General features: G+C 38.2%; 1 protein-coding gene across 3 annotated transcripts in view; it reads right to left on the bottom strand.

Moving 5' to 3' along the window:
- Window positions 1-26,120, bottom strand: part of XRN1 (5'-3' exoribonuclease 1) — a 164,586-nt gene that overhangs the window by 51,320 nt on the left and 87,146 nt on the right. For all 3 annotated transcript variants that reach the window (XR_005065238.1, XM_037037720.1, XM_037037721.1), the window contains exons 26-30: window positions 12,880-12,969; window positions 12,361-12,496; window positions 7,530-7,586; window positions 7,264-7,396; window positions 4,674-4,743 (exon numbers count right to left, since the gene is read on the bottom strand). Coding sequence is in view for 2 of the 3 variants with exons in the window: in XM_037037720.1 (XP_036893615.1) it covers window positions 4,674-4,743; window positions 7,264-7,396; window positions 7,530-7,586; window positions 12,361-12,496; window positions 12,880-12,969 (486 nt within the window). In the remaining variant the exon portion in view is untranslated. The remainder of the gene's footprint in view (window positions 1-4,673; window positions 4,744-7,263; window positions 7,397-7,529; window positions 7,587-12,360; window positions 12,497-12,879; window positions 12,970-26,120) is intronic.

Raw genomic sequence — 26,120 nt, 5'->3', positions numbered from 1 at the left:
ACATGTAGAAATAAATTCTGTAAAGGACTATGGCCAAGATGGCAGCATAGGCAGAAATACTCTGCTTCTTTGTCCAACCAAAAGAAGGACAACAACCAACTTAAAAAAGATTCAGAACTGCCAGAAAATCAAACTGTATGGAAAACCAACAACCAAGGAGCTAGAGAAGAAACATTTACCCAGACCAGTCAGAGGGGCAGAGAAGGGTGGCCAGGGTAGAGAGGACTCATGACAAGGTGGCACCTGACAGACTCGGTGCTCCCACATTTGTGCGTGGATAAACTGGGGGAAAAAACTGGGAAGAAAGACCACACAACCCAGGGTTCCAGGACAGGGAAATAAAACCTCAAAACCTCTGACTGAAAAAACCTGTGGGAGTTGTGGTAGCCAGAGAAATGCCCAGACTCACAGGAGTTTGTTGGAAAGACCCAGAGGATCCTAGAATGTACACAAAACCACCCACTGGAGAATTAGCACCAGAAGGGCCCAATTTGCTTGTGGGTAGTGGGGGAAGTGACTAAAAGCTGACTAAGCATTGGGCAAGCAGCACTGTCCCCTCCCGACCTCTCCCTCACATACAGAACCACAACGCAACATGGGTTGCCCTACTATGACAAATACCTAAGGCTCTGCCCCTTACTATGTAATAGCTGTGCCAAGACAAAGAAATGTGGACCAAATAAAAGAACAGATCAGAGCTCCAAAAACAGAACTAAGCAATGAAGAGATAGCTAACCTATTAGATGTAAAGTTCAAAACACTGGTAATCAGGATGCTCACAGAAATGGTTGAATATAGTTGCAAAATGTGGGAAAAAGTGAAGGCTATGAAAAGTGAAATAAAGGAAAATGTACATGGAACCAACAGTGAAGAGAAGGAAAGCAGAACTCAAATCAACAATTTGGAGCAGAAGGAAGAAATAAATTATCAACCAGAACAGAATTAAGATGCAAGAATTCAAAACAACGAGGAGAGGCTTAGGAACCTTGGGAATAACTTTAAATGTTCCAACATCCAAATCATAGGTGTACCAGGAGGAGAAGAGGAAGACCAAGAAACTGAAAACTTACTTGAAAAAATGATGAAGAACTAATCTGGCAAAGGAAATAGACTTCCAGGAAATCCAGGAAGCTCAGAGTCTCCCAAAGATGGACCCAAGGAAGCACACACCAAGGCACATTACCCAAGATTAAACATAAGGAGAGAATCTTAAAAGCAGCAACAGAAAAGGAGACATTTAACTACAAAGGAGTTCCCATAAGACTATTAGCTGATTTCTCAAAAGAAACTTTGCAGGTAAGAAGGGGCTGGAAAGAAGTATTTGAAGTCATGAAAGGCAAGGACCTACATCCAAGATTGCTCTATTCAGCAAAGCTTTCATTTAGAATGGAAGGACAGATAAAGTGCTTCTCAGATAAGGTCAAGTTCAAGGAGTTCATCATCACCAAGTCCTTATTATATATTACATGAAATGTTAAGGCGACTTATCTAAGATAAAAATGATCAAAACTATGAACAGTAAAATGACAACAAACTCAGAGTTATGAACAACCACACCTAAAACAAAAACAAAGCAAACAGCTAGAACAGGAACAGAATCACAGAAATGGAGATCACATGGAGGGTTAGCAGTGGGGAGAGAGAGGGCAGAGAATGGGGTGAAAGGTACAGGGAATGAGAAGCATAAGTGGTAGGTACAAAATAGACAGAGGAAAGTTAAGAATAATATAGGAAATGGAAAAGCCAAAGAACTTATATGTACAACCCAAGGACATTAACTAAGGTGGAGGTGGGGTGGTGGGGATGTGGGTGAGGGGGGTGCAGGGTGAAGGGGACAAAAGGGGACAACTATACCAGCATAATCAATAAAATATATTTAAAAACATTTTACAAAGGAAATAAAGAAGCTATATACTGCAAACTACAAGATACTGTTGAAAGAAATTAAAAACACGAAGAACTGGAAAAGTGTTCTGTGTTCATGAATTGGAAGAATTAACACTGTTAAAATGGTCATATTACCTAAAGCAATAGATTTAATACAATCTCCATAAAAACAGAGATGGTATTTTTAATAGAAATAGAACAAAAAATTCATTAGATTTGTATGGAACTACAGAAGAACCCCCAAAAGCAAAAGCAATCTTGAGAAAAAAAGCCATAAGTATCATACTACCTGACTTCAAATTATACTACAGAACTATGATAATCCAAATAGCATGGTATGGGCAGTAAAACAGACATACAGACCAACAGAACAGAAATGATATCCCAAAATATACCCACACATATATGGGCAAATAATTTCCAACAAATAAGCCAAAAATGCACAATGGAGATAGGAGTGCTCTGTAACAAATGGTGTTGGGAAAACTGAAAAGCAACATGTGAAAGAATGAAATTAGGCTGCAACCTGACACCATACACAAAAATCAAATGGATTAAAGACTTGATCATAAGACCTGATAAATAAAATTCATAGAAGAAAACATAAATATTAAACTTATGATCTCAGAGGGGTTTTTGTGAATTTGATCCCAAAGCCAAGGGGAAGTAAAAGCAAAAAACAAATGAGTGGGACTACATGAAACCAAAAAGCTCCTGTACAACAAAAGAAATTGACAACAAAAGGGCGACCAATTGAATGGGAAAGATATCTGCAAATGAAATCTCTGATAAGGAGTTAATGTCCAAAATAAATAATGAACTCACACACTTAACAACAACAAAAACAAATCTGATGAAAAAATGGCCAAAGACCTGAACAGTCATTTTTCCAAGGAAGACAAATAGATGGCCAACAGACACTTGAGACAATGCTCAGCGTCACTAGTTATCAGGGAAACGCAGATCAAAACCACAACGAGATATTTCTTCACACCTGTTAGAACGGTTATCAATCAGACCAGACACAACAAGTACTGCAGAGGCTGCAGAGAAAAGGGAACTTCAGTGCAATGTCGGCGCACTGTCGGCGCACTGTCGGCGCACTCTCAGTGCACTCTCAGCGCACCCTCAAAAAATTAAAAATAAGAGCTGCCATATGACCCAGGAATCTCTTCTCTGGCTATATACACAAAAAAAATTGGAAAGCACTGATTTGTAAAGATAGGTAGCCCTATGTTCATTACAGAATTATTCAAAATACCACAATATGGAAACAATCTAAGTGTCCTTCGACCAATGACTGGATAGAGAAGGTATGTTACATGTCTCTCATGGCTATACTACTCAACTATAAAAAAGAAAAAATGTTGCCATTTATGACAACACAGGTGGATCTTGAGAGTATCATGCTAAGTGAAATAAATCTGACAGAAATGCATCAAAATCATATGATTTCTCTCATATATGGATATAAAAAGGCAACAAAAGAATAAACAACATAGACACAGACATCTGCATGGTGATTACCACAGGAAAGGGGGTAGGAACAGGTAGAATGGGGTACAGGGGGGATAAATGGTGATGAAAGAAGACTAGACTTAGGGTGAACACAAAATATACAGATGATGTATTATAGAATTGTACTTGAAATTTATATAATTTTATTAACCAATGTTGCCCCAATAAATTCAATTAAAAAAAAAGAACAAACAAACTCATGGATACAGACAACAGTATGCAGCTACCAGACAGAAGGGGGCTAGGGGGACGGCAAAGAGGGTAATAGGGTGAAATATTTGGTGACAAAAGGAGACTAGACTTTGGAGGCTAAATATACAATGAAATACACTGATGTTGTTGCTTATAAAGTTGTTTACCTGAAACTTATACAATGTTACTTAGGCAATGTTACCCTATAAATTTAATAACAATGAAAATAAAAGCATAGTAAAAATAAATTTAAAAATAAAATTAAACTAAAATAAACACCCTAACCTCTCATTATCTTTTCTCCCCTTCAGAGTCAAACTTCTCAAGGGCCATTTCAATTCTTTGTCTCTCCTATTACACTTACCATTCATACTTCAAACCACCCCCATCTAGCCTGAGCACCCACAACTGCATTAAAACAGATAATGAAGACTTTATATGTTACTAAATTCAAAAACATTTCTACTCCTCAAGTTATTTAAATATTAAAAAATGCAAAACTGATCATGCCGCATCTCTGATTGTGATGGCTTGACCTGGCTTTAAGCATGAAGACCAAGATACTAAGATTCTTAACATGTCCTGAAAGATGGCTAAAACATTCTTGTAGTGTGGTCCTTGCTTTTCTCTTATTCTGATCTTACCCAGTTGCTGCACCTCAGAGAGACGCCTGCAGTCTTTTAGTTTTCTGAATGAGTAACAATGTCACTGCAGATGCTGTTCCTTCCTGACCACCTGTGACTTTCCTTCCCTCTCGCCCTGCTTAACCAGTGTTCATTCTTCAAGTCCCATCTTTCTGGAACTATCAGATAGGTCATATCATTATAGAAACCTGAACTTCTTCCCAGGACTAGTCAAGATTTAATTAATTAGTAGTTTAATCAGTTAATTATCTCCCACACTGAAACAAAAACTCCACAAGGGCAGAAAAAAATGTCTTACTCACCATTACATCCCTAGTGGCGAGTATGATGCCTTGCACAAAATAGGAACTCAAATCATAGACAAACAAGTAATAGAAAGGCACTGATCATATGGACATATTCATAAAGTATAATTATCACCTGGAAACGAACCTTATTGTTAAGCCTCCAGGAAATTCTTCATCAAATAATACTTCAAATAGTACATCAGCTTCTCTATTAGCTATTTAAAAAAGAAAAAAAATCATATGATGAAAAATCAGCATGAGTTTTTGAAAATGTAAGAAGCATTAGATTTACCAAAAAGTGGTGTGGAGAAATACAGACAGTAAAGGAAAAGTAAATAAATTCAGATTACCTTACTTGTATCAATTTAAAGTAAAATATTATCTTAAATCAGATGCTAATCATGGCATTGTTAGCTTATTTCTCCACAGAGGGAATCATACTTTTCTCTTTGCCTTAGTATATGTTTGAAATTATTCATACTAAGTTAATAAAAGAGGTAACTTTAGAGTTTACAGTTTAAAAGGTCTCCCAATCATACAGACAAAAAGACAATGAAAATTTGAAAACATTGCAGCAATGCGGAGAGCAGAATGGAAAGAATGGATATATTATTAGACAGAAGTGGCAGAAGTTCGTGACCTACGTAGGTAAAAAGAATGGAGATGCTAAAGGTGACTCCAAGGCTCTGGCTGATTATGATGTGCAAGATATGGATGTCTTAACTGAAACACTGAGTTTCATGAGAAAGACACTGATGCAATAAACTTAGGAGCAAAGAAGAATAAATTTGGCAGAGAGCATGATGAGATATATCTGGAAAGATTAAATTTACCTGAAACTCCAAGGTAAAGTGAAATAATTAGCTACAATGTTTTGAACTCTAAGTGCAAATTAATGAGTCACGTAGCTTCTGAATTGACTGATACACTTCCCCCTCCCCACAACCTCCCCTACCTTTCCACCACATTGGTTCTGTTTCTTCGACTAATAAAATTTCTAATATTGTGTTAGCTCCTGGTATGGACGGCCCCCTACTCCCAGTCCCTCATTGCCCAGATGAAACTAGGCCTGCAGATCTCATCTGGCTGTACCTTTCAATTTGACATTATTACTAAAAATCTAAACTCAAGAAAATCCACCTTTTAGGTTCCCATTTCCTATCTGAGGGAAGGGCCATTTCCTCAAAATATTATTGACCTTTGTTTACCCCCTTAGTGTGGAGATGACTATGGAAATGAAGTCTCAGCTGAGGGAATAACGAATATTCCCCTTTCCATTCTACGTACATGGCAGACATGGCTAATCAGTGATGGAGCTTTTTTCTACTCAGGGTAGATGTAGCTTTAAAATCCTTCTCAAGACAAAATTTCAAGCAGTCACTATTACTGATAGTAGTCAGGAGAAAGGAAACCTCCATATTATCAGATTACTAAGGCCTTCATCGGGACAACCGAACTGGAGAGCATTCCAGGAAGCTCATTATCTGAAAAGCTGATTCGGGGGCTGAGCAGACAGCAGCAGGAGGGTTGTTTCATTACACTCATCTGACCCTTTCCACACCTAGTCGAGACCCTCCTCTCTTCATAGCCAGCAGCCAGAAATATATCTAAGAAAGTTTTTTTTTTAAATCAGAGAAGGAAATTGTCTGCTAGAATCAGGCAAGCAGGGAAGACCCCAAAAGGATGTGAAGATGAAAAATGTGGAGAACCAATGCTCAATGTTAGGTAAGAAGGTGAAAGTTCAAATCCCAGCTCTGCCACTTCTCTGTCAAGTGAGTCAACCTCTCAGGTAAGAAAATAACACCTGAGAGCTAAATGTAAAATGTAAATGTAGAAGTGCCTGGCACAGTGGTGGCACTAATTATGCAGCTCTCTCAGGCTTATGGCCTGCCTGCTCTTCCTCCATTCTAGACCGGAAATGCCACGGCTGGAAGCCTGGGCCAGGGAGGGCGGGGCAGCCAGCACGGGCCCCTCCCACCCGACGGGCTGCTCTGTGCTGGGTGGACTTCTTTGACCCTTTCAGGAACACTGCTTCTTCCCTTTTCTCTCCACTCTCTCATTTTTGGGGTAAAAAACGTAACATAAAATTTACCATCGTAACCATTTTTAAGTGTATAGCACAGAAGAGTTAACTACATGCATATTGTTGTGCAACAGATAGATAGGTCTGTTTTATATAAATAAACCTAGCTGTATTAGTAAAATTCAAATTAATATTTTTATTTGAAGAATATTTCAAACAAATAATTAGCACATTTAATTCAAATCTGTTAATTGTAAACAAGCTCACATTTCAGGTTTGCTTATTTCTCCACAGAAATCAAGAGATTACAATGACAATTAAGGTAAACTTCTGAGCAAGATTAGATGAAAGCCTAACTAATGAGAAACAGTGAAACATTTCTTAGTTTCATGAAAATATGCACATATGCACCAAGGTCTTCTATAGTTTTTTCTTGGTCTTATATAATTTTGGTGTGTTATATATAAGCTACCAAATTTTCAGCAGTCCTTACTCGACTTCCCCTTCTTTTAATCACTCCTAGATAGTTACACAAGACAGAAAAGAATTTCATCTGAAAACTAAAATTTAAAAAAACTAACTGAAACATAAAAAGATTTAGTTCCCTCCCTAATTTATACTCATCCTCCACTTAGAAATGACACAGAAACTTGTGTTTTACTTGACAACAAAATGCAGCGGACAACAGACACGTCAAGGACCGAGATAGTACCTCCTTTAATCCCTATGATGGTCCCCCGAAGGCCCACTGGCACTGAGAAGTTCTCTCTCACATTCACAACGCGATCAAAAAGGCGGAACTCTGCATTCCGATCAGGAATGACTCCGTGTTGCTGTTCTAAAGGCTGAAGAGAAGAAAGCTTGAATTGTTATTATTAACTCTGATTTTAAAGTTTCTTAATAATTTGTTGAAAATGTTTTTTTCCTTTCACACTTTCAAAGTAAAAAGAACTTAGAATTCTATAATGGAAAACTTACTCTGTACAGCAAATGGGGCTTTACTGTCACACGTACTTTCTTATTATTCTTTCTTTGCTGAGGAAATAAAAAATTAAAAATATTTATATCTGAAGTTCTTGGATGCAGTAAGGAGAAATAACAAATTCTTACAGTAAAAATTTTAGAGTATAAGATACATAGAAAAATGCGAAATTTTGAGTAGACAGCCTGATTAATTTTTATAGTATGTGGCTATGTAGAGCCACACCTAGTTTGAGAGACACAAAACATTACTTAGCACAACATTTGATGGCTGCCAGATGGGACAGAGGTGGGGGGAGCACAGGTGAAAGGTCAAGGGATTAAGAAGTACAAATTGGTAGCTACGGAGTAGCCACAGGGATGTAAAGTACAGTATAGGAAGTGGAGTAGCCAAAGAACTTATATACATGACTCATGGACGTGACCAATGGTGGGGGACTGCCTGAGGGAGTGGAGGTGCTGGGTTAGAAGGGCAGCAAGGGAAAAATCAAGACAACTGCAATAGCATAATAAAGTGTATTTTAAAAAACAAAACAAAACAAAAAAACCCTATATTTCCTTCCTTCCGTTACAACTCTTCCGAAAAATGCCTTTACTTCTTCTTCTTTTTTAAATATTTTATTTATTTATTTTTAGAGAGGAGAAGGGAAGGAGAAAGTGGGAGAGAAACATCAATGTGTGGTTGCCTCTCATGTGTCCTCCACTGGGCACCTGGCCTGCAACCCAGGCATGTGCCCTGACTGGGAATCGAACCGGTGACCCTTTGCTTCACAGGCCCGTGCTCAATCCACTGAGCTATACCAGTCAGGGCTGACTTCTTCTAATGCAAAAGATTAGATTTGTCTGTTTCAAACTTTACATAAATGCTATCCTATCAAATGCCTTTTTCACCCCCCAAATTGCATGCAATAGTCAACAAAGACTTTTTTTTAAAAGGTATGAAATACTGATCTATGACAATGCCATGGGTTTTGTGACTACTTACAAAAAAGGTGGTATTAGTTTAATATAATCTTTGCTTTTGGAATCTATTGTGAAACTAGCTTTGATATTTGAAATCTTTTTTAGATTTTATTTATTTATTGTTAGTGAGGGAGGAAGGGAGGGAGAAAGAGAAGGAAACAGATTAGCCCCCTCTGGCATACGCCCCAAGCAGGAACCCACACCCGTCAAATTTAAATTTTTGGTTACCTAAAATATGCTGGAATAAGCTCTGACTGGCTCAGTGGGTTGGGCTTCATCCCAGAGACCTAGAGGGCACCAGTTCAATTCCCAGTCAGGACACATGCCTGGGTTGCAGGCCAGGTCTGCAATTGGTGGCATGTGAGAGGCAACTGATTAATGTCTCTCTTGCACATTGATGTTTCTCTCCCTCACTTTTTCCCTCCCTTCCCCTCTAACAATAAATAAATAAAATCTTTAAATGAATGAATGAATGAAAGAAAGAAAGAAAAAAAGAAAGACAGACAAGCTGGAAGACTTTTGTGCTATCTCTGCTACTTTTAGTTCTGTCAATTCATACTTAATTTGAACATCAGCTTCCTTCTATCCATGAGATTGTACAAATATTGTCAGGTCTACGTAATAAAAATGTGTGAATGGTTTATACCCACTGCAATCTATAGCTACAACTCAAATTAAATTTTTTGATGGGAATTCTTACATAATAAGAAAATGGCAGCAGTTCACTTACCTGGCAGTCCCCCAGCTTTAGAACAGAGCTAAAGAAAATATGTACAAAAGGACATAATACAGCCCCAGCTATAGGGATCATACACTACACAGTTCATGTATTTATACACTGTAAAACACTTAAGCCTTTAAACAGAGCCTATTTTCTTTTATTTTAGAGATAGCGCATTTATTCTTTCAACAAATCTTTACTGAGTTCCATTTATACACCATTCATTGATTTCGGTGATGAGAATAACAGCAATCTGTTCTTTTATTCTACACGAGGGAGACGTAAGAGAAACAGAATAAAGGAAATATATAGCATGTTTGAAGATCAAAATCATAGCGAAAGTAAAGCAGCTAAGGGAGATGAGCAGTGTGGAGAGAAACTGCAATTCTAAACAGGGTGAAAAGTGAAGGTCTTTCTGACAAGTTGCCTACGTCTCCACTCCAGAAGGACTAACAGAGTAAACTGGTACTCAGTGACAACAGCAAAAAAGTAGAAAGAATAAAGAAATTTGAAAACAACTTTAAAAAGCAAACCCAAGAACTATGACTGGAGAATCGCATATTCAAAAAAACCCCCATATAATCTAATATATCCCTAAGCACTATTGCATTATAGCATTGATAGAGGACATGACAATTAAACCTGATTCATTAGGCAAATCAATAAACTAGGGAATTTATTGATTTGCCCCAACCCACAGCTATGAAACACGAAGTTCTGGGGCTTGGCTACTCAGAATGTGCTCACCTGCAAGCTTGTTAGAAACGCAGAATCTCGGGCCTAATCCTAGAGCTACTGAAACAGAATCTGTATTTTCAAGAGATCGTGCAGTGACTGCACGTTAACAGTTTGAGAAGTGCTGCTCTAGGTGTGGAAATGAGAATGTGTGGTTTTTAAAAAACTTGTCCAGTAATTTTGATAATTACCTGAGTTTGGGAATCACTGTCCAATAAGGAAACTACTAACACTAAGGTACAGGAAAAAAGAAGCCTAACTGATAGGCATAAAATAGGTGGGGAGAGGTTAAGAATGGTATAGGAAACAGAGAAGCCAAAGAACTTGTATGTACGACCCATGGACATGAACTAAGGTGGGGGATGCTGGAGGGTGGGGGTGGTGCAGGGCGGAGGGGGGATAAAAAGAAGAAAAAATTGGGAAAACTGTAATAGCATGATCAATAAAATGTACTTAAAAAAAGAAAACTACTAATACTTTTAATAATAACCATGCATTATAAAGTATAAATTACGTTCAGAATGTTGTGTTTGTTTTAGCTTTTTCTCCTTTCCTTTATAATTCTAAAAGGAAAGAAAATCACTCATAACTGTACCTCCGTGACACATTCATAGGTGTTTTTTTAAACAAAAATTCACCTTATTTATAGACACACATTTTTAAAAATGCTGTAACCAAAACATCAGCCTACAAATTTGCATATATATCTTCTCGTTTACGAAATAAAGGGAAAATGTATAAAACATTTTAGAAAGCTCTGCTTCCAAGTAGGGTAAAGTAAAATCTGGAGACTTAAAGTCATAAACTTATTAAGTAGAAAACACATTTCAAAAATAAATGCCTGACAAATAGATTTCACTGTACATTGGAAGACAATTAAAAAGGAAAAAAAGCAAAAAAGAAAGAAAAGAAAAAGAGAAATGAAGGCTTACTATCCTCAGCTGAGTATCAATGACCTTTTAAAAAACTCAAATGATTGGCTCAGAGCCTTGTATTTTTACCTGAAGAAATAGTCCTCTAGTGGTGATTTCCCAGACTGTATTCACAGTTCTTGAGTATGTGATAGAGAATAATAATAATAATACCCCAAATAGCTAGGCATTATTAGAAGGAGTTTACATGCATCAACTCAATTAATCCTTTCAATGACCCTATGAGGTAAGTACGGTTTTATTCTCATTTTACTGAAGAGGATACAAAGCCAGGAAAGGCTAAGTACCTTGCCTAAGGTTGTAAGTATGGAAGGAGGGACGGGGAAGATGGCTTCGGAGCCCAGTTCTTAACTTACTCTGCTATTACAGCACTATGTTAGCAAAGCAAGATTAGGTTTTTTTTTTTTTTAATTTTATTTATTTATCTTTAGAGGAGAAGGGAAGGAGAGAAGGAGAGAAATATCAATGTATGGTCGCCTCTCGTGAGTCCCCTGCTGGGAACTGGCCTGCAACCCAGGCATGTGCCCTGACTGGGAATCGAACTGCGATCATGTGGTTCACAGGCCCACACTCAATCCACTGAGCTACCCCAGCCAGGGCAAGATCAGTTTTTTTTAAAAGAAGGATTCCTCATGTTTCTCTTTTATTCATTCATTCATTCATTCATTCATTCATTAGAGGGTTTTATTTATTTATTTTTGGAGAACGGGGAAGGGAGGAAGAAAGAGAGGGAGAGAACTTTCGACGTGTAAAAGAAACACCTCTCGCACATATCCTAACTAGGGAGCCCATAACCCAGGCATGTGGCCTAACTGGGAATTGAACCAGTGACCTTTTGCTTTGCAGAAGGACACTCAAACAACTGAGCCATGCAGGTCAGCTCGTCATTTTTATGAAAACACATATGTGTGAAAAATAAAATCAGAAATCAAAGAAAGGAATATAATCAATTCATTTTCTATTACATCAAGGTAGGGGATAAAAATAGTTGAAACAGTTAAGCCTACACAAAAATACTTTGTAAATGAATAAATTTGTGAATGGGAAAGTACACTCAGAACTAATTCTGTAAAGTTAAAAAAATTTTAAGTTCTGTAAAAACATGAACCGTGTCTTTAAAGAACTTGGAAGAGAAGGAATAGGGATTAACCTTACCTCTCAATCACAAACATTCTATTTTGACTAAAATCACAAAATATTAATTCCTGAAAGTAGAAACAGTGCAAGCACATAAAACTTACATGCTATTGTGGCTTTTGTAAATTAAAGTGCATTTATATTTATTCATATAAACTTACTAATGGCCACTAGAAATGGCTGGAACATTAAAAAAATTTTTTTAGGATTTTTTACCTAAATTAGAAGCCACTGAGTATATGTTTTATTTGGTTGAAACACAAATAAGTTATTTGTACAATAATATTTAGTTCTTTTAACTTCAAATCTCATTAATATCTTAGTTATTGAAATTTAGTACCTTGTGCTTTTCAACTTCTTCCTCAATTTTCTCAACAATAGCTGCATCCAGAATTTGTAAATCACAAGAAGAACGAGACAAAGTACTGACAGGATGCCCCTTTAGCCAAGTAATAATTTCTTGAATTTTCTCAGCACTGCATTAAAAACAATAATTGTTTCACATTTATTAAAATTATGTGAGGACTTACATAAAATGCCTGATATAAACCTTCTGAACGCTATAAACTATGAAAGACATCAAATACATAATTAATTACCAATCACCACACTTGAGACAAATTCTAAATCTAGTATTAGCATGAACATGTTCTTAGTAATTTTCTAGAAATCACAAAATTAATTTAAAGTACTTTAATATAAGTAAAATAAAAATGTATTCATATCTTAAGGCAAAAACAAAACAATACAAAACCCTCTCCTCAAAAGTAATATAAATTCTTGAAAAACTATTACTGTAACTTTCACTGGAGCGACTAAGTTGAACTATGAGGCAGTAAGTACCACAAATTTTGCTTACCCATTCTCATTTTCTCCAGGCCAAATGTCATCTTCATAGAACACATCCTCTTGGCTATTTTTGGCTATATAACTAAATAGTTCTGGAGCTCTAGCCAAACAAAGAAACAAAAATACTGTTTAAAAAAATATACATATATATGGCTAACTTAATATAAACTTCCTATCAAATAATTTTGGATCATAAGGGGACACATAAAATATATTGAGGACTCATTATAATATGGAGTATTGATAAGGGGTACAGACTAAAACATCTGAAAGTATTTATAGGTCCTTAAAAACCTCTCAGTAGCTGAAGAAGAAAAAGTTTAATTTATAAACTATAATAAACTTCAATGATGTGTAAACTTCAATTGCTGACTCTATCCCCCTTAGATCATAATGACAAATGTTGGTAAATGGACAGAAATAATATCTACAGGTTTTTTCCAATTTTTACAACAAAGCTGGAACATTCCAAAATAGAACAAATTAAAATATATTAAAAGTTTCTTCTAATATCCCTCAAAACCCCACTGCACCCTTCACAGTGCAGGGCTCGCACATGCACAGGGCAGACTGAACACACGTTTATCTTCCGTCCCAACCCCACTATATAAGCAAAGTAAAGCAAACAAAGGCACCGACCTACAAAGACAGAGGAGGAGAGAAACAGAATCTGAGAGCACATATGAGCTGTTAACAAAATGTTAGAAACGGAAAACAGGATGGATAAGCCTGAACTGATCTGACAGACAGAAATACACTGCACCCTAAGCCACCAGTGTGGGAAGTTAACAAGAAACAAGTTGATTTGAACTGTGGGAGTCTGCACAAGCTCAGGAATTACGGGTCCCAGGTACATTTTAATGATACAGTATGGGGTGAAATTTAACATGCTTTCAGTTGAAAATTCTATACAATTAGTCAAGTGATTAATCATCTTCCATCTCAGTGTAAGAGCTGAGTTTGTATCATGAGAGAGGTTAACAGGAATGCAGGGCTGCTCCAGCCTTGGGCACATCAGGCCCTGCTAGACGGGTGGTGGGCAGAGTGTGAAGAGGAGGGGGTGGGTGCCACACTGAAGACAGAGGGCTAATGAAAGCATGGCGGCTATACAGTGTGTCCTAGGAAGCAGGCTGGGGAGTATAACATCTTCAGGAGGCAGACTCTGAGATGGAAGTTTATTAGCAAGTTCTGTGGAATCAACACCTGTGGAAGGGAAGGAAAAAAGGAAGCAAGCAGAACTGTGTACAGGGAGAAGCTGGGCTGTGATTTATTTATAAAGAATTCCTTGGCCAGTCCCACAGAGATCTGAAACTGGGATGGCCACTGAGACTTGTCCTGAACTGGAGCAATTGTATTGGCTGATGGCTACTGTGGGAAGGGGATATAACTTTATTTGAGGTGGTTCTCTTCTACCAGGCTATTCCTGAAGAGAGCTGACAGCTAAAGGGTGTTATAGACAGCAGCATTCTTGCTGCCAAAGGTCCTTCGTCTTAGTGAAATCTGGGGTCGGGTGTGCGTGGGTGTCACAGTATCCACTTTGTAATGAGACCCCTTTTGTCTAGTTAATTTCCAAAACAGTGGAAGTCAGTTCTGTACTCCACAATTTTCCTCTAAGAAAAAGGCTGTGGCATACCTCTCTGGGAAAACTGGCCAGCCTCAAAGGAAAGATACACGTATGAAGTCTGGTCAGGAAAAGTCCAGCCATTAATGTTTATGTGGCATCGATGTGAACTGGCAGCCAAGGACAGTAAACTGGAACGCACATTTGTGGACAATGACAGCTTCACTGTACTAGTCAGTGGGGTGGTATATGTCTGTTGAGTGAGCACATGTGTACAATGTGGCTTTTGCATTCAAAATGAGTGAACAAGGAGAGAAACAAACCTGCATCAAATTTTGCATTAGGTGAACATTTCTCCACTGAAACTATTCAAGTGATTCAGAAGGGTGCTGGTGATTGGCAGCTTCATCATGACAATGCACCCGCTCATGCATTAGGTCTCATGCAGTTTTTTTGCCAAACATCAAATGACTCAGTCCCCTCACAGCTCAGATTTAGCACCCTTTGAATTCTGGCTTTTCCCAAAACTAAAATCACCTTTGACAGGAAAGAGATTTCAGACTGCTAATGAGATTCAGATAAATATAACGGGGCAGCTGATGGTGATTGGGAGAACTGTGTGAGGTCCCAAGGTGCCTACTTTGAAGAGGACTGAGGTGTCATTATCCTATGTACAATATTTCTTGTATCTTCTAAAATAAATGTCTCTATTTTCCATAGTACATTGCTGAATACATCCTAGACAGACCTCATAGGTCATCCTAGACAGACCTCATAGGTAGTGTTATTTGGAAGTCCTCTGCAGAAATAGCCAAGGCCCACCTGACAACCCCTGCCAAACCATGGCAAATGCCTCATCAGCTTTTCAGTGCCTCACTCTTAAACATGCTTGGACACCTAAGAACCACCAGACAAATAAAAACAAACAAGCAAAATAAACTCTTTAGCATGAAAGGAAAAATCAAATCAAACAAACAAAAAGCAATTTGGAGAAAACAGAAAATGCAGAGAATAGAAGAAAATCTACAAATACTATCTTCAGAAAAATAAAAGAAGGTATTTCACCAATTATAAGAACGGGATGGTATTTTTAAAGAAGATTACCAGAGAATAAAATAAGGGCACACTTTGAAGTAAAAAATGATTAAGTTACACAGAAATTTTAAAATGATTTAAGATGAAATTGAAGAACTCTCCCATGGAGAAGAACAGAAGTATTATAATACAATATAGAGAGTGGATGAGAAGCGATAAGGAAATCAGGACAATCCAGAGGGTCCACCTACCATCTGGAGTCCCAGAAAGAGAGAATGGAAACCATGGTGAGGAGAAAATGACCACACAGATAATATAAGAAACTTTCTCAGAATAGAAGGGTATGAGTTTCAAGTCTGAAAGGAATGAACAGCAAAAGGAAAGAAAAAAGATCCATACTAAGGCACACATTATTAAACAGCACTGTAAAGGAAAAATTCAAAAGAGATTTCAAGCAATGAAACTAGATCACACACAAACATTCAGAATCAGAATGGCACAGAGCTCCTCATGAGCAAAGGAAACAGAGAACAGAGCAGTGCTTTTCAAACACTGAGGGAAAATAACCTCCAATCAGGATTCCACATCCAGGCAAACTATCAAGTATCAGGGAAGAATAAAGACACTTCCAGACATGCAAGCCTTCTCAGCAAGCTCCTGGAGATAAGCACCACACGAAAAAACCCAGTAAGTCAGAGAGAGTAAGACATGAAAGCCACGACACAAAGGAATCGCCTACCCAGGAAAAAGGAAGGGAGTTCCTAGAGTGACAGAAAAGGGAAACTCCAAATGGAGGGCTGAACAGCGATGGTCCCAGAGAGCTGTCAGCCCACACTGAGGCGAGAAGGGAGAGGTTTTAGAATAATGTCTACAAGAAGAAAATGGAACTGAGAGATCCCCTGATCTGTAGGAACATATTAAATTTTCCAGTGACGGCAGAGAGTTTATGGCTCGATTAGTTATGTGAACAAATGGGTAAACAAGACAGAGAAAACAAATGTGTAAAAGAAAGGAAATGGAGTTATAATATCCTAACAAGGTCCAGCTATGACAATTTACATTATCTTAATCAAGTAAACTTTGAATACATATTTAACTAAAAACTGTGATAAAACTATAGCGAGTAGGAAAATATGTGAGTACAGGGAGGTGAGGGAATAGGCAGGAGGGAATAGGCAGGAGGGAATAGGCAGTAGAAAAGAGCTAAAGCTTGCTTTATCTTTCACGGTAGAAATTCAATGCGTATGTGAAGCTGAAAAATCAAGAAAAAATAGCCTGAAAGTGACATTTTAAAGAAATATGAAAGTCAACAGAAAAAAACAATCTAAATTTTCAGATGGTAATGAGACTGAACTGTGTCCACCTCCCCCCACAAAAAAAACACACATATTTAAGTCCTAACTCCTAGCACCTCAGAATCTGACTCTATTTGAAAACAGGGTTTTTATAGTGGTAATCAAATTAAAATGAGATCATTAAGGTGCAACCTGGTCTAACATGAGCAGTTTCATAAAAAGGAGAGATTTGGACACGAGACAGCCATGCATAGAAGAAGATGGTGTGAAGACACACAGGGAGCACCCCATGTGCAGATGGAGGAGCGGGGGATTTATCTACAAGTGAAGAAAGGAATACACGAGGCAAGGAGAAGCTGGGTAGGAGGCAACAACAGTTCCTGCGCTAGCACCTTTAGAGGGAGCATGGCACTGCCAATATTTCAATTGTGGACTTCTGGTTTCCAGAACTGCGAGATGATAAAGTTCTGCTCTTTTAAGCCCCCCAGTGTGTGGCGCACTGCCGTGGCGCCCTAGGAAACTGCTGCAGGTGCCCTCACGTACGACATTAGAAACCGGGGGAACAACGGAAGAGTCAACTGCGCATCAGAAGTAAAAATATGTCCTATAAATCTTTGTCCTTGAGTAACTTAGTTAACCTTGATACTCAGTTTTCTCATTTTTATAATGAGGAACTGAGATTTGTGATTTCTTAGACCATTTCAGCAATAAAATGCAGTTGCAGGAGAGTCACCTACTGTGTGGCTGGAACTCTGAGGCCCGGGCCAGTCAGCATGCCAGCAGTTGTCCTACCTACCAAACCAATCCCCTTGGCTCTCACACAGAGATGCTGCGTAGTGAAGAGTTTATGACAGCAAGTTAAGGAAAAGGTTAATAACTAAAATGAGGCCAAACCTCATCATCCTTTTTCATTTAAAATAACAAATACATTATTTCTCCACTCTATTTTCGCCTATGGCTAAGGAGCTCTATGACACAAAATTAAGTTTACATGTGTGCTTCTAGTCAAGACAGTGAATTAGGTAACTACTGTGTTCATCTTCTCTCATGACAATTAAAAAATTACAACTAGACTGTAGAACAATCAACAATGAGAGCTGCCTAAAGACTAGCTACAGAAGCTGTATAACTAAGCATATGAAGAAGCCCCCAGGAAACCCAGAATGAGCTGGTCCACGCGCACAAGTGGCTGACAAAATCCCAGAGGGGTATCAGCTACAGACGGACTCCCTCAGGAGGGAGAGGTCCCAGCCTCAAACTGGGCTTACAGATCAGGACCAAGTGCCAGAAAGAGGAGTCCCCGTAACGTCTGCCTGTGAAAACCAGCAGAGGTAGTGGCTGACTGAGAGGGAGGGCTTCTGGAGTCCAAGGCATTTCTCTTAAAGGGCCCCCACACAGACTTATTGGCTAATGGCCTCACTCTGAGCTCCAGCGCTGCAGCAACAGCTCAAAAGGTGCACGGGACATACAGAAAAGAACTGAATTCTCTGGTCCCAACAGCTCTCTCCCAGACTCAAGTGCTGGCAAATACCACTGTACCTTTGCTGAGCCATCCCCTCACCCAGCCCAAAGGCGCAGGCTGAAGTGCTCACAGGAGCCCCTGTTCCTTTGTTGAGACACATCCCCACCCAGGCAGCAGGTGGGCACCAAATCTGAACAACCATGGACTTGGGTAATGCAGTTGGCCCCTGCCCTGGTGATTCTCTGAGACCCTCCCCCGCAATTCCCAGCAGGATAGAATCTTTTTCAGCTCCAGTAACACAAAATTGGCTGGCCTTGGCCAGCACCACAGCACTTCCCAAGTAGGCCCCAGAACCAATACATCCGTTGGCTGGCTTCAGACCACACCAGAGCACCACCTTATCACCTCCACAAATGACACATTCAAAGAGTGAACTAGGTAGGCACCAGAGCACTGCCACAATAAATCCCAGTCCTTGGAGTCAGCCCCTGCACAGCAGCTTGTCCAACCTCGTCAGGGCCATGCTTCACAGCTAGTCAGCCTGAGGGTCAATCCCACCTACTGACATTGCAACAGCAACCATGACTCAGCTACAGCAAAAGGACACAAACAACCCAAGCAAGAAACTCCCCTGGTGCATGGAGCTAGGGTGAGGATGGAGATTGCATTACTGGGCCCCACAGGATGCCTACTAATAAGGTCCCTCTCCCAAGACCAAGAGATGTAGAACATCTAATTAGTACACAGAAACAAGCACAAGGAAGCAGCCAAAATGAGGAACAAAGAAACACAGTCCAAATAAAGAACCAGGAAAAACTCCATAAAAAGAACTAAATGAAATGGAGATAAGTATGGTTCAAAACACTTTGTTACAAGGATGGACAATGAATTAGGAGAGAGGAAATCAGTGAGAACTTTAACAAAGAATATGAAACTTAAAAAAGAACCAGTCAGAAATGAAGACTATAATAACTTAAATGAGCATACATTTGGAATGGAATTAGATGGAATCAACTGCAGATCAAAGGATCAAATCAGCAATTTGAAAGACAAGGTACAGAAAACACACTGCAGGAGACAAAACAGATAAAAAAAAATACCCAAAACCACAAGGACAGTTTAAGGGAACTTGGGAACAATATAAAGCACACTCACTCCATATGGAAACCAGAAGGAGAAGGGAAAGAATAAGGAGAATGAAAACCTATTTAAAGAAAAATGACCAAAAACTTCCCTAACCTGGCAAAGAAAATAGACATGGAAGTCCAGGAAGCACAGGGAGTCCCAAACAAGATGAACTCAAAGAGACCTGCATGAAGACACATCATAGTTCAAATGCCAAAGGTTATGGACAGAGAAAAATCTTAAAAGTAGCTAGTTACTCCAAGGGAGCTCCCATAAGACAGTCAGCAAATTTCTCAACAAAAACTTTGCAGGCCACAAGGGATGAAAGTGATGAAAAGTAAGAACATAAGCAAGATTACTCTACACAGAAAGACTACCATTTAGAATTGAAGGGAAGATAAAGAGCTGGGCTCTCATCAAAATAAAAAGCTTCTGCACAGCTAAAGAAAATAGTATTAAGATAAAAACAGAACCAACTGTTTGGGAGAACATATTTGTCAATGATACCTCAGACAAAGGTTTAATCTCCAAAATATACAAAGAACTTACTCGACTCCACTCTAAGAACACAAGCAACCCAATTAAAAAATGGGCAAAGGACTTGAACAGACACTTCTTTATTTTTTTTAAATTTATTTATTTATCTTTTAGAGGAGAAGGAGAGAGGGAGAGAAACATCAACGTATGGTTGCCTTTAGTTCATCCCCTGCTGGAAGTTGGCCTGCAGGGAACCGGCCTGCAACCCAGGCATGTGCCCTGACTGGGAATCGAACCGCGATCATCTGGTTCCCAGGCCCATGCTCAATCCACTGAGCTACACCAGCCAGGGCCAGACACTTCATTAAAGAGGACATACAGAGGATCCAGAGACACATGAAAAGATGCTCAATATCACTAGCTATCAGAGAAATTAAAACCACAATGAGATAGCACTTTACATTAGTCAGAATGGCCATCATAAACAAAGCAACAAACAACAAATGTTGGAGAGGTTGTTGGGAAAAGGGGACCCTAGTTCACTGTTGCTGGGACTGCAGACTAGTACAACCACTATGGAAAACAGTATGGAATTTTCTCAGAAAACTAAAAATGAATCTGCCTTTTGACCCAGCAATTCCGCTCCTGGGATTATATCCTAAGAACCCTGAAACACCAATCCAAAAGAACCTATGCACCCCGATGTTCATAGCAGCACAATTCACAATAGCCAAGAGTTGGAAGCAACCTCGATGCCTATCAGTAAATGAATATATCAAAAAACTATGGTACGTTTACACAATGGAATTCTATGCAGCAGAAAGAAAGAAGGAGCAATTACCCTTTACAACATCATGGATGGAACTAGAAAGCATTATGTTGAGTGAAACCAGCCAGGCGGTGACAGACAAATACCATATGATCTCACCTTTAACAGGAAGCTAAACAAAAAAACAAACAAGCAAGCAAAATATGACCAAAGACACTGAAATTCAGAATAGGCTGACAGGGACCAGAGGGGAGAGGGGAGAGAATTTCAGGAGAAAAGGGGAAGGATTCACAGAAACTAGTATAAAGACACATGGACAACAACTAAGGGGGTGGAAATGGGAGGGAGGTGGGGAGCACTGGGGGGGTGGGCTGGGATGGGAGTGGGGGATGGAAAACTGTACTTGAACAATAATTAAATTAAAAAAATGAAAAAAAATATAAAAGTCATATTACACCACTATTAGTTGAACCATTTTTAAATGTATAAAACATGTACTTGTATCAATAAAAAATGGCTTACGGGGGAAAAAAAAAGAGCTTCCCAGAAAAGAGTTCACCACCACCAAACCAGTCTCACCAAAAAGTTAAAGACAGTTCTTTAAAACAACAACAACAACAACAACAACTGCTCTGGCCAGTGTGGCATAGTTGATTAGAGCACTGTCTGTGCCTTGGAAGCTTGGGAATTCAATTCCTGGTGAGGGCACATGCCTAGGTTGTGGGTTCAATCCCCAGATGGGGTGCGTATGGGAGGCAATCAACTGATGTTTCTCTCTCTCTAAAAACAATAAACATATTTTAAAAAATTATTAAAAAAACTAGCCCTCACAGGGTGGCTCATCTGCTCAGCTGGTTGGAGGGTCATCCCATACAATAAAAGGTTGTGGGTTCGATCTCTGGTAAGGGCAAATACATAGTTTGTGCGTCTGATTCCCAATCAGGGTGTCTACGGGAGGCAACCAATCAATGTTTCTCTCTGTTTCTGTCTCTCTCTTCTCCTTCTCCCTCTCTTACTTTCTCTCTCTGAAGGGTCAATAGACATAGCCTCAGGTAAAGATTAAAAAGAGAAAAACAACAAAAATATAAAAAATATGAATAATAAAATGGCAATAACATTATCTATCAATAATCACTTTAAATGGATTAAATGCTCCAATCAAATGACATAGAGTGAATACAAAAATGTCTACAAGAGACCCACTTCAAACTGAAAGACATACACAGAATGAAAGTAAAGGAATGGAAGAAGATATTCCATGCAAATGGGAATAAAAAATAAAGCAACCAAGAGATTGCCAACCTATCAGATGCATAGTTCAAAATACTGGTGATCAGGATACTCACAGAACTGGTTGATTTTAGTCACAAATTAGAGGAACAAATGAAGCCTACACTAAGTTAAATGAAGCAAAATGCACAGGGAAACAATAGTGATGGGAAGGAAACTGGGACTTAAATCAATGGAGTGGACCAGAAGGAAGAAAAAAATGACCAAAGAGAAAACAATGAAGAAACAAGAATTCAAAAAAATGAGGAGAGGCTTAGGAACCTCCAGGACACCTTTAAACATATCAACATCCGAATTATAGGGGTTCCAGAAGGGGAAGAGGAACAGCAATAAGTGGAAAAGTCATTTGAACAAATAAAGAACTTCCCCAATCTGGCAAAGGAAATAGACTTCCAGGAAGTCCAGGAAGTTCAGAGAGTCCCAAACAAGGTGGACCCAAGAAGGAACACACCAAGGCACATCATAATTACATTAGCCAAGATGAAAATGAAGGACAGAATTCTAGAAGCAGCAAGAGATAAGGGGACAGTCACCTACAAAGGAGTTCCCTGATGGGAAGTTCCTGACTGTCACTTGATTGCTCAAAAGAGACCTTCCAGGCAAGAAGGGACTGGAAAGAAGTATTCCAAGTCATGAAATCCAAAGATCTACATCCAAGATTGCTCTATCCAGCACAGCTTTCTTTTAGAATGGAAGGGCAGATAAAGTGCTTCTCGGATAGGGTCAAGTTCAAGGAGTTCATCATCACCAAGCCCTTATTAGATGAAATGTTAAAGGGACTTATGTAAGACAAAGAAGATGAAAAATATGAACAGTGAAAGGACAGCAAACTCACAGTTATTAGCAACCACACCTAAAACAAAAGCAAACTAAGAGGACAGCTAGATCAGGAGCAGAACCATAGAAATGGAGATCACATGAAGGGATAGCAACAGGGGAGTGGGAGGAAAAAAAGGGGGGAGAAGGTACAGAGAATAAGAAGCATAGACGGTAGGTAGAAAATAGATGGGGGGAGGACAAGAATAGTATGGGAAATATTGAATCTAAAGAACTGTGACACATGGAGATCAACTAAAGGGGGGGAATGAGGGGAGAGGGTGTGCAGGGTGGAGGGGAATGAAGGGGGGAAATGGGACAACTGTAATGGCATAATCAATAAAACATAATAAAAAAACCTAGGTGCATCTTATGGTCTGAAAAATGCGGTGTTTGTCCAATATACCATTTTTAGGATCATAAGACGCACCTAGGTTTTGGAGGAGAAATATAGGAAAAAAATTTTCGAAGCAAAAAATGTGGTAAAATATTTAATAACATAATTTTTTCACCAATGTAAATGTAAACAGAACTCAACAGTGGCATTAATAATCATTATTCCTTCCAAATTGGCAGGGGTACATCTGAGAGTCTAAAAAATACAGTAGGCTTTTAAAAAAAGTCTCTATCAAGAGACAAAGAATGACATTTCATAATGACAAAGGGATCAATCCAACAAGATACAATCCCTGTAACATTTCTGTACCCAACATACTAGCAAGTAAACATATAAAGCAAATATCGATGGATATAAAGGGAGAGATAATTAATAATAAAGTGACATTAGGGGCCTTAAACACCCCACTGACATCAATGGATATATCATCCAGACAGAAAATCAACAAGGAAACAGTGGCCTTAAATGGCACATTAGACCAAATGGACTTGATTGATACTTCTAGAACATTTCAACCCAAAGCAGCAGAATACACATTCTTTTCAAATGCACATGGAACATTTTCCAGAATACATCACATGTTAGATCATAATAAAAGTCTCCGTAAATTTAAGAAGAATTAAACTATACCAAGCGTCTTCTTGAATGACAGTGGTATAAAACTAGAAATTAATTACAAGAAGAAAACTGAAACATACACACTCATAGAGACTAAATAACATGCTACAATCACTGGGTTAAAAATGGTATCAAAGAAAACATCAAAAGTATCATGAGAGGAATGGTAATAAAAACACAACAAGCCAAAAATCTATAGGTCACACCCAAAGCAGCTTAACACGGAAATTCATAGCAATACTTGCCTATCTCAAGATAAAAAAAATTGCAAATACACAATCTAACCTTACACCTAAAGGAACCAGAAAAAAACAAACAGATGAAACAGAAAGTAAGCAGAAGAGAAAAATAATAAAAATCACAGCAGAAAGAAACAAACCTGCATCTAAAAATAATACAAAAGATAAACCAACAGCTGGTTCTTTGTGGAGATAAACAAGACTGGTAACACTTTCACCAGAGTCATGAAAACCAAGAGAGAAGACCTAAATAATACGAGAAATGAAAAAAAAGAAGTAACAATTGACATCAAATACAAAGGATTATAGGAAAGTCCTATAAATAGTTACATGCCAACAAACCTGGAAGAAATAAATTCCTAGAAACATACAATCTTCCAAGACTAAAGCAAGATGAACCAGAAAATTCAAACAGACTATGACCTATGAAATAGAGTCAGTAATCAAACAACTTCCAAGAAACAAAAGTCCTAAATGGTTGGCTTCACAGGCAAGTTTTCCCAAACATTCAGAAAAAACTTAACACCCATCCCACTCAAATTCTTTACAACTGAAGAGGGGAGAAGCCTCTCAAGGCCATTTTACAATATTACCCTCATTTCAAAACTACACAAAGGCACTAGAAAAGGAGATTACAGGCCAATATCCCTGATGAACATAGATACAAAAAGTATCAAAAAAATATCAGCAAAACAAATTCAGCAATACATTAAAAAGATCATGTCATACACCCCAAATCAAATGAGATTTCTGGAATGCAAGGATGACTCGAAATGTGCAAATTAATTAATGTGATACATCACAAAAACAAAATGAAGGATAAAAATTATATGATCCTATCAATAGATGAAGAAAAGGACGTAACAAAACCCACCATCCATTTATAAGAATAACTCTCAACAAACTGGGAATACAGAAAACATATTCCACCATAACTAAAGCCATATATGTATGACACACCACAGCTAACCACATGCTCAACGAGGAACAGGTTAAACAGTTTATCTTATGATCAGGAACAAGAAAAGGTGGTCAACTGTCACAACTTCTATTCAACATAGTATTGGACGTCCTACTCACAGCAATCAGATAAGGAAAAGAAATAAAAGGCATTCAAATAGGTAAAGAAAAAGTAAAAACTGTCATTATTTGCAGAAGGCATGATATTATATGTACAGAATACTAAAGATTCTACCAAAAAAACTATTAGAACTGATAAATGAATTAAGCAAGTTAGCAGGATACAAAATTAATATTCAGAAATTGGTTGTATTTTTATACTCCAATAATGAACAATCAGAAAGTGAAATTAAGAAATCCCATTTACAACTGCATCAGAAAATAAAATACTTAGGAATATATTTGACCAAGGTGGTAAAAGACCTGTTCTTAAAAACAATGACACTGAAAAAAGAAACTAAACATAGAAATAAACGGAAGCATATACCATGGTCACGGATTGGAAGAATTGACATTATTAAAATGTCCATACTACCCAAAGCAATCTACAGAATCAGTGCAATTCCCATTAAAATACCAATGGCATTTTTCACAGAACTACAACAAATAATTGTAAAATTTATATGAAACTACAAAAGACCAAGAATAGCCAAAGCGATCTTGAGAAAGGAGAACAAAGTTGAAGGTATCATACTACCTGATATGAAACTATACTATAAGGTTATAGTCATCAAAAAAAGCATGATACTGGCATAAAAACAGACACATAGGCCAATGGAGTAGAACAGATAACTCAGGAATAAACCCAGGCCTATATGATCAATTAATCTAAGACAAACAAGGCAAGACTATACAATGGGATAAAAACAGTTTCTTCAAACAATGGTGTTAGGAAAATGGGACAGATGCATGCAAAAACCTGAAACTACACCACTTTCTTAAACCAGATACAAGAATAAGCTCAAAATGGACCGCAGATTTAAATGTGAGAAATGAAAGTGTAAAACTCCTAGAAGAAACCATCAGCAATAAACTCTCTGAGACAGTTCTTAGTAATATTTTTTAACATGTCTCTTCAGGCAAAGGAAACAAAAACAAATAAACGGGACTACATCAAACTAAACAGTCTTTGCAAAGAGAAACTATCAACAGAACAAAAACACAACCAACTAAAGAGGAGAAGATATTCACCAACAGCAGGAGTTAA

This window comes from Sturnira hondurensis, unplaced genomic scaffold, assembly GCF_014824575.4.
Source record: "Sturnira hondurensis isolate 20B ecotype Veracruz unplaced genomic scaffold, ASM1482457v3 Scaffold0023357, whole genome shotgun sequence".
In the NCBI taxonomy this organism is placed as follows: Eukaryota; Metazoa; Chordata; class Mammalia; order Chiroptera; family Phyllostomidae; genus Sturnira; species Sturnira hondurensis.
The sequence above is the reverse complement of the archived record's forward strand: the minus strand, read 5'-3'. Positions and strand labels throughout refer to the sequence as shown.